Source organism: Limulus polyphemus, unplaced genomic scaffold (assembly GCF_000517525.1).
Source record: "Limulus polyphemus unplaced genomic scaffold, Limulus_polyphemus-2.1.2 Scaffold1316, whole genome shotgun sequence".
NCBI classification, from domain to species: Eukaryota; Metazoa; Arthropoda; class Merostomata; order Xiphosura; family Limulidae; genus Limulus; species Limulus polyphemus.
In genome coordinates, this window is record NW_013666926.1 from 247,537 (window position 1) to 257,605 (window position 10,069).

Genomic DNA, 10,069 nt, shown 5'->3' on the forward strand with positions numbered 1-10,069 from the left:
AAAAATTTCAAGGCAATAAGCTATCGTAGGCCTATGTTATTATAAAGCAAAGGATGTATCCGTCACGAAACATTTTAAAGCTAAACTAGAGAAAGTTTATTTATGATATGAGATCCATTGTTCAATTACAGAAACTTGCATGTATCGAGATTGATTCAACATTAAATATGAAACACATCCATTCATTTTAAGGATTCGGTGTTCAATTTGAGACACACGCATATATTAACAGGGCATATTTAATTTGCATGGACTAGAGAGGATCATTGATAAATTTCAGTAATATTTTTGTATTATTTCAGGCTATGATGTAAAATATCGTTCAACATATACATACATATATTATAAAGTCACATGTTGAAAACGAAAATATGAACTATAAAAATAGACACAGATGCACGAAGATGTTACACAATATAAGAGAACAACTAGCAAACGCGTGGGCTACGTGACGGTCTGCACGTGGATGTTCCAAAACTCGCGTGCATGGCTCAGTTGATTTGTTGCTTCAACATTATGAAAGTACTCCATTCGTAATGACGTTCAGACAGAATGATATTATCCAATTACGACCATCGAAGGGCAACAGGGTCGATATGAAAGCCTTTTTCCGCTTATGCTGAATCACGAGAAAAAACGATGTTTATTTTGTAAACTGGCTATATAGTTTTTGTGACAAAAATGGCAAATAACAAGTAGAAACCCGTAAATACCAATTTTGCTCATTGGGAAGCGCCTTTCCATCATCATAAGCTGGTCTTAAGCTTCTTAAAAAAATGCTCTCGATATTCAACTTTGGCTTTTAAGTTATAGTAATCATTTTACTTCATGCTCAAGTCAGTTCTATCATAAGGTAGCGGCACACTTAGGTGAGCGGGAGAAATGTCAAGAGCATCAAGAAATGCTTTGGATTACTGACGTAGTTATCCGTGCTAATTACTTTAAGTTATTGACGAAAGACCTTGCTGATCATATACAAGTCTGTTTATTATCAGTGTGAAACTACAGAAGTGAATTTTGTTACTAAAACTGTAATATATATATATATATGTTTTAATTATACCTAAAGGAATTAAAATTTACTTCTGACAGCACAAGTTTAAACTGCATGTAGAGATAGAAACCACGTGAATCCCGACAATGTAAGCGCTAATATACTGTGCTTTGAACAATAAAACCAGATTTGATGCACGGAGCAGAATTAACTTATACTTTGATAACTTGAAAAGCATATTAATTTCTCTACGATTTTCTGAGAAAACATTTCGTGTAAATCTCTATGATGCGTGCGGGTATTTCATGATTCTCCCTGTAGGCAATATCCTGTAGTGTCTTTACCAGTTTACTAAACAATGTCCAGTACAATAACGGTTTAACAGCCATCAGAAAGTCCTCCAGAACTTCAAAGATAAAACTGACTTTTCTGCAGCATTAATTTCTCTTAATGTTTCCTTCATCAATTATCATCGTAATTTTTAATAAGATATGTTATAGCTGAAAATCGAAACATATAATTTGTTTGTTTGTTTAAAGTTAAGCACAAAGCTACACCGTGGGTATCGAAACCCGGCTTCTAGTGTTGTAAGTCCGCAGACATACCGATGTGCCACTGGGGGGGGGGGCAAAAGGAATAATACTCTTATTTTACGTAGTTGAATGTGTAGGTACAGTTCATGTAGGTAATATATGGTACTGCTACTTGAAAAACTCACGTGTGGTCTTATTAATTAAAACGTGCATTTTCTCTACTATTTCATAAGTTATTTTGAAAATTTTGGACTTTTTTATCATAAGAGAACTTAGTTAACATAGTGTCACTATAATTTTCAGATTTCAGATAAATCTCCCTTTTTGATATATGGTATTCGTAGTAAGAGGTCATGGGTTAAGCGTGTAATTAACGAGTATGTTTTACGGACTAGTTTATTAGAACATACACAGTGAGAAGCCTAAGGCAAAGCTGACAGTGCTAGCATAAAAAATAAAAAACTCTTCTCAGCTAAAATCATAAAAATGTATAATAAAGATAAGAAAACAAGGCCTACCTTCTGAGGTGTCTCTGGGTTCACTCTTTCCCATGGTGGAAGTTCTTTTCTTTTGCTAATTCTAAATAAATAAATCGTTTTGTTGTATTTTAAATTCAATCGAACAATGTTTTTCGAATGTTTTGTTTAGTTAAAAATAAAATGCAGAGTGCAAGACAATCTTTAGATTATTATTACTTCAGTAAATTGAATTTCTCTGTTTTACTTCTAAAGTAAATTATCGAGGATAAAACGAATACTCAATTTTATAGTATAAAATACAATGGTATTTCAGAATTACTCAGATTTATACTTAATTAACTAAACTACTTCTATTTGGATAATTTGGATAGTTAGAGAATTTAGTTTTAAAAAGAAATGGTTTGTCCTTGAAGTGTGCGAAAATCTTTATTTTTAAATTATTCGAATGTTGATTTTTGTGGGTGTGACGTCAACTCACGGTAAAACTGTTCATAATTCTAATGAAATATTTCTTTATTGACGTATTACGTCTTTCCAGTAGGAAGAATGTATGATAATATTTTAATATACTCGATCTGCTGTATGTTTCTGCCGACGAGGCCTTTCGCTTAATACCAGAGCTCATCAAGTTAGCTATGGCTAGCTAATAATCAGATTATTTGTACATAATGGCTGGAGACGGCTTGAATGGGTAATGAAGAAAAACTTTAATGTAAGTTTAACATAACAGCAAACTAGTCTCAAAGTGGGTTCCTCGTCATCAAATTTGTATCATCCTTTTGTTTTCTATCATTGATACATTTTATCTTCTATTCCATATTTAAGAAATCTGTAAGAGAATGTCTTGATTCAAGCCTGAAAATAAGGGGCTGAACATGGACAATGTTCCGAAAAATTGTATCAGTACCGGACATTCTGTTTGGTATGGTACCCATGGCCAATATTTCAATTTGCAACATTGTTTCCAATCTTTTTCCACACGGGTTTGGTCGAATTGACAGACCTTGTAACCAGTTTTGTACTTGTTACAGTTTCCATACTATAACTTTTAATACATTTGGTGTATCTTCACAGAAGTCGTTAGTACACAATAAGTCAGATTTTTTAATGAAGTATTTTTATTACAGATTTGTCTATGAATATAGATTGTATTTTTATATACTATTATATTACTAATACTAGTCCAAATGCTAAGTGATTTTCATGTTAAGGCTATAAATACTTTTTCTTTCTCTCAAAAATATCAAATTTGTTTTGTATAATCTATAAAACCTTCAAAATGAATTTCAAATGTTTTTATTCCATAAAACTTTATATTTTCTCAGCCCTAACTTCTTGCTTTGGCACTCATTTGTAATAATATGTATTTTTTTTTTGCTCGTGAACTTTTCAGATTTAGGCATATTTCAGTGGAATATCTATGAGGATATTGCTTCACAAGTGTCAGTAACTTCCACTTTAGTGTGAAACAACATGACTTTGTTCAAGCTAACCTTCCAACTATTTTGGCATTGGGTTGTCTTTGTCTATTGGTAGAGCTTTTTTATCACTGGTGGTGGTGACTTTCATGTGGCCTGAGCCTTCTTTTGTCCCAGACATACCTCCATGTATCTTTTCCATCTGTGATGGAAGAGATTTTGCTGGTTTTTCCCACTTACCTTTACTTCATCTTAGACTCATATTGTCTTGATTCTACCCAAGCCTTTTTCATAATCTTGTGACTACATTTCTTAGGTATGTATTTTACATATTCAATTATTTTTACCACTAATTTGGGTATACATGCCTTGTCCTCCTTCCTTTGTTACCTCATAAGACTAGGCATGACTTTGTGGTGTATTGCTTTTCTTTGCTCCTAAATTCTGGAGTCTTTTTTTCAGATTTTGGGAGCCAGATCCTCTTTCTTCTGTTCATCTTCCTTAGGTATTCCTACCTTCCTATTTTCTCTCTTTAACCTTTTCTTCATGGTAATCCACCATTCCTTTGTGGGGTTTTCAACAGATGCTCATTCACTTATTTTTTCTACATTGGCATGTTTATCATCCTCAGCATTTTCATTTCTTATTTGGTTATTATTTTGCTAGAGTTGGTTGGGGTGTAATGCTCATGTTACTCAATTGTTTTAGCCTTCCTTATATCTCATATGTCTGGCTCCTTTCAATCTTCCTGTATGGTTTTACTTGTATTTCTGATGTCATATGTTGGGGCTGCATGCCAATGTTATTTTTTATCATTACTGGTTTGCTGTCTCTCCTCTGCCCATTCTTTGTCTATCTGTGTCTCCTGTCCTCCTGCTTCATCTTCTCTTTCTGTCAACACTTCCCATCCATCCTTCCACTGCTCATAGATCTCAGTGCTGATAGTGACTGTCCTATAGGCTCGGGGTCAGTAGGGCCTGTTTCATCTGGTTTATGGACCTTTGCCCTTTGTTTGCAGCTCATTGTTGAGTATTGGAATTTCTATCAGAGAGCCCTAACTTTCTTTTTTCCTCTCCTTCTCCAATGTCTTCTGTTCCCATTATATTACATCCTCCAAGTAATCCTGTTTCTTGCCAACATTGGTACTAATGCCTACAACCACTGTTGAATGGGTTTTTCATTCATTTCCAGGTTTTTCTTCTCATCTTTTTGTGGTTCCCAGGGAATTGTAATTGGGTGTTGAGTCATACATCTTTCATGTCTCAGTTGGTTTATCTTCTTCACTTGGTTTTCCATGGGGAATTTCTCACTGCATAGTCTTGGGATGATCGAGGTGGAAATTTTGGATACTTCTTTTTCATTTGGCTCTGTCCCCACAAGCCTGATACAGCCACCTTGTTCTTCTACAGCTTCAGTGGAATCCCACATCCCCTTGAATCATGCTCATTTGTGACATTTATAATGGAGTGCATGTTTTCTGTATCCTTGCTTACTGTCCATTGTCTTCAGTCATTCTCTTTCCTCCTTTCTTACTCAAATTCTTCCCCTGGTGACCTGTTAAAATTACTCCCATAGTGGGTATTCCTCTTCCTTTGTCCAGATTTCATTCTGTTTGCAGAAGCCACCTTGATGAGATGGGACATGTCTCAACTCTCACGTGAATTTGGGTCATTGGTACCATGACATATCCCTTCAACTCCATCTCTAAGAACTTCTGGTGGTATATCAAATTTTTTTAGGATGGTTCATAGACATTTCTTGATGATACATACACTCAACTGTACAGTTGACTCCTTTATCAATCACCAGTGCGAGACTTTGTTTTGCTCTCCCTGTTTCCACACAATCAACCTACTTTTCTGGATCTATTCTATACAAGAACATCTAATAACTTGTTCTTTTCTAGGTGTTCTGAGTCTTATCGTGGATCATCTCTCGAGGCCCACCAAGGTACTACCTATGGATTAGTCACTTATTCCTCTGGTGTTTAAATTGTTGTGCTCTTGTCTGGCCACTCTTCTCAACATCCTTCTTTCCCTTTTCTGGTCCCCTGTTCCTCTTCCCTCAGCTTTAGCTGGGAACACATTGCATCATAATTGGTCCAGCATTTTTTTCTCCATGCCTAACTTTCTAAATATATTCTTCCTTGTATTTTCCCTCATTCTAGACACTCCATGTTGAATCCTCCTGATAACTTCTTACTGTCTGGCTCAGCTATGGTGTCCTCCATTGCATGTTCTCCTATCTTTTTCTTCTCTTTCTCCATCTCTGTCACTCTTCCTACTCCCTCAACCTTACCCCTCTCTCTCTCCCATCCAGCAGTATCATCACTCCAACTTCACATATGGATTTTATCCAGTCCTTTGTGAGATGTCCCAGACTCTGTGTATGTGTAGCCTTCTTTTTTTCTTGTTTAGTTCATTCTTCATCCCTCCTTATCTATACATGACAAGGGCACACTTTCCATAGTTGCTCTCTGAATCATGTTTTTTTTCATTCCCTTCCCTCTATCCACTATTTTTCAAAATGTTTTCATTGGCTGTTCAAACGTGGCTTTTGACTGGGCAGCTCCAACTAATACTTTCAGGTTTTATTATTATTGTCATGTACTCTTCTCTTCTGTTTTGTCTGTGCTTTTTTATTCATTTTGCCACCTTTGTCCTCCTCATTTTGCAGTCTTTCCTGATTTGAACCTGACTGCTGTTCTCCACACCCTTACCCTTCCTCTTTGACCATTTAGTCTCTTGTTTCAAGTAACATCTTTCATTTACGTCCTATTTCTTCCTTTTTTGCCTGTGGCTGTAGGATACATGATGTGTATGCCATTGCTGTTTTCCATATTTTCTTTTCTCAATATAATTCTCATTATGTTTCAAATCACATTCTGTGTACCATCTATATGGTATGTTGTTCTTTGGCCTGCTCTGCTCATTTTCAGAGTTCATTCTCCTATCTATTTATACTTTGGAATTCCTGATTTCCCTGGGATATATCTCCTATTACTCTCAAGGTATGGCTACAGTACCTTGTACATTTAGCCTATGCTTATTGTATATAGATTCACATCAACTCTGTCAAGTGTCTTTGTCAAATTTGATACCGTACTATCTCTCTCTGGCTTTTCCTTTCTGTCATCTGTGTAAAGTGGCATGTGGACTACCCCAATTTTATCACACATTTTCTTCATCTTCTGGCTGTCTCTCCTTCCAGATATTGACTACCCACTGTTGCCACTTTACATTCCCTTTACCAGATATGAATGGGTAAGTTCTCTTTTTATATATCTTACCTTTAGAGTGGCATATTTCTATATCTCTGGTTCCCACTTAGTTTTGAGTGGTGCCTCTCAGGTTATACTCATCTTTAAATTTGCACCATATGCTCTTAAAGGTCTATAACACTCACTGATGAGATGGGGTGTTCTGCAAGAGAGGGTCCCTCACAGTATCTTGCTTCATAAATAAGGCCTGTACCAGACTGTACCAAATCATAGACTATCATGAGTAAAGCAGTGTCGGAATCACTGCTCATCCCTCCAGTCTTAGTTGAATAAAGTAGGATTGGCCTGCTTTTAAAAATAGGGTTTTTGTGGTCACCCATTGCACTGTTTTATGGTATTGTGTTCTTACCCCCATTGTCTGAATGTCAATTCCTGGATGGTCTGGTGTTGGATCAGTGTAGCACCAACCAACATAAGTCTCCACACATGTGGTTGGTAGGGATCCTCCTCTTTCTGTGGATTGGATGAAAAATTCCACACACTGCATGATTTTGGACTGGAGTTGATCTGTCATTTTTGCATTCCCTTTTCCTACTGTCAGTCAGATGTTGGGTTCCCAGGTGACTTGGTGCTGGCTGTGTACTGGGTCTTCACACATGTGCCCTGCCTTGATTGTTGGAATCTAAGTTGCTTTTCCCTTCTACTTCCTGGGCTTGATGTGAAGACAATTTGGACTCTCCTTCTATTGCAGACTGGACAACAAATACCTGATGCCATTTGGATTTGGACTAAAGTTGACCCACCAATTACAATCTTATGTGCTCTAGCCACTCTACACCATCTAGCATGTCTTATTACTGCATCTTTTCTGCACAATTTCATGACTTGTTATCTTTACAGTAGGTGAAGAGTTTACTTGGTACAGATGGGGTGCAGTCTCCCACAAGTGTGACCCAATACATTAAGGTATCTCTCTCCATAGGTTTTGTTTGGGTGCCCTTCAGAGAATGCTCACTTACGTAACTTTTGCACCAGTCTCTCCACCTTTTCAATGAGGGATTCTACATTGGGCAACAAAAACGTTTCTCTGTTACTAGAGAAAATGGAACTGTTTCTGAGTACTTTGATGATGCTAATTCTAAAACTCATGTTCAAAATTACTGATCACCTCTAGTTATTGAGTTATGAAAGATTTTATTCAAAACATTCGTATATAGTGTGAAAATAACTTGTTCTTTAATAACTTTATTTATTCATTAAAAATCGCATTTAACCCATTCACTGCAGCTGGGATGTATCTTTTCCAGTGCACTGGAAGACCATAAGGCACTGGTTTCATTGCTGATGTAATATCTGGATATTTAATGCATTGCTTAGTTTTGCCTGAATATCCAGAAACATTAGTCATACAAAAATAACAATCAGTTATATGATCTTTGTGCTCACTCCATATCATGGGAAGTGCAAATGGCATACTTGCTCTCTTCTTATTCAACCACCATGTCAAGCCAGGTGTGCAAATTGTACAACACAGATATGTGGAGCCCAGTATTATGTGAGAAGAGGTAAGGTATCGTAAATGTATTTTTGATAGATACTTACTACATCTCACACTTCCTATCCATCCTTCCCACTTCTGGTGCATTCTTTTTTTTTTGCTTAATCTTCAAATGATGATTGTGCTCTATAGTACAGAGAAAGTCAAGTTAAGTAGTACTTTGTGCTATCTACAAATTTTGTAAAGATTAACAGCTTTATAAGCACAAATTTAGTAATGAAGAACAAACACAAAATTTACAAAAATATGAAGGTAATTTCCCCCAACTAGTTTTGACATATCACTTTTAGAACATTTTTAGGGACTTTGCAGAAGTACATCTAGTATTAACACGTATCTCAATTATGTCTCAATATATATTGGAACATGTACTGTCTTGAATCACATGCACCTAGTGAAAAAGAAATCCATGAATGATAAAATGTAGAAAGTAGTTAATATGTCATGTTTCTATATAATAGTTATAGAAATTTCTATTTTCTTATTTGTCTTAATTCGTGTCAACCTTAGGAAAATAACTTTACAAAAACTCTTCCACATCCACATAATATGTGTTGCAATATATAACCAAATATTCATGGATAATAAAATTTGTTTGTTTCTAGATATTAAGATAGATACTCATTGGGATGTCTAGATATCTGAAAGACAAATGAAAGATCGGGGAAATTAAAATACTGGTGTAATATATGTTTAAAAACTTTTTTCGTAGAGGAGTAAATTGACGAAGATTGATTTCTAAGCACAATGGTATTTACTGTAAAAACATGCAACTTGTTTAAACAGTACCTTGGTCTGTCTTCAGGTTGGCACAATTTCCTAAATCCTGTCATGGTACATCAAAATCAAGTATCGTGATCAGTAGATCATTTTTACACATGAAACTACTATAATGGTTTTTGGCTTAAATAAAATTTTGGAGAACAAGTTGCATATTCTGAATAACAAATGAGTTTCAGACTACTAGTAGGCCTGACAAAATCTGGTTACTTCATTCTTTCACACATCTGACCAAGATGTTAGTTTTTTCACCACATTAAATTAGTAGACGGTATGCACATATGTTTGTCATATCTGTAGTAAATATGACCCATCTGAATTGATTTTTGTCTGACTTGCATCATAAGGCCTTTTATTAGAATTTTTGTGAGTTCCAAGTTGAACTGTCATTCTCAAAGTTAGTTTTTAGTTTTATAAATTCATTTTTTTGAGATATGGTACTTCATATATGTGTGTCTGTTTCATTTCTGTTTTAGGGGCAGACATCTATACCAGGAACTGTAGGTAAGAATATTTCATATGATAAACCGTCATGTATATAGCTTATCCAATCACGATGTTAATGTTTTTGAACTGTGATACATATTGCTGCAACCATTTCAAGATTATTGCTCAAACTTCTTTATGTATTATATAAATTCATACTATTTAGATTATTATTATTTTGAATTTATTGAAGAATGCATAAAAGAACACAGAATAATAACAAAAAAAACAACAAAGCAAACAATGTCCTATAACTATTATAATTTAACCCTGTTGTCATGGGTAACCTTTACTGCTCATGACATGAGGTTTTAGTGTCTTACATTCAAAATTTTATTAAACTGCTTTTTGTTTATATTATACCAATAAGAATAGCATAAAATCTTAGCTAGCGATCCATATGTTAATAGTATACATGTTTTAAGTTCTTAATTCTACAAGGCAATATTTAAAATAATCATGAATTTCTCCTAGTGTGACCCACGTGACACATTTTCTTTTACAATGTCATCTTCCCTATGTTATCCACCACCCCTCGAAAAAGTATGAAATTAAACATAAATTACTCTATAAAATAGGCATTGCTCAGACAAACCATAAT

The 10,069-nt window shown here is 35.2% G+C and overlaps 1 protein-coding gene across 4 annotated transcripts in view; it reads left to right on the plus strand.

Annotated features, from left to right (window-relative positions):
* The window catches only part of LOC106463068 (polyribonucleotide 5'-hydroxyl-kinase Clp1-like), a 199,043-nt gene that overhangs the window by 136,744 nt on the left and 52,230 nt on the right, over positions 1-10,069 (plus strand). For all 4 annotated transcript variants that reach the window (XR_002611405.1, XM_022390475.1, XM_013923039.2 and 1 more), the window contains one exon: positions 9,459-9,486. Coding sequence is in view for 3 of the 4 variants with exons in the window: in XM_022390475.1 (XP_022246183.1) it covers positions 9,459-9,486 (28 nt within the window). In the remaining variant the exon portion in view is untranslated. The remainder of the gene's footprint in view (positions 1-9,458; positions 9,487-10,069) is intronic.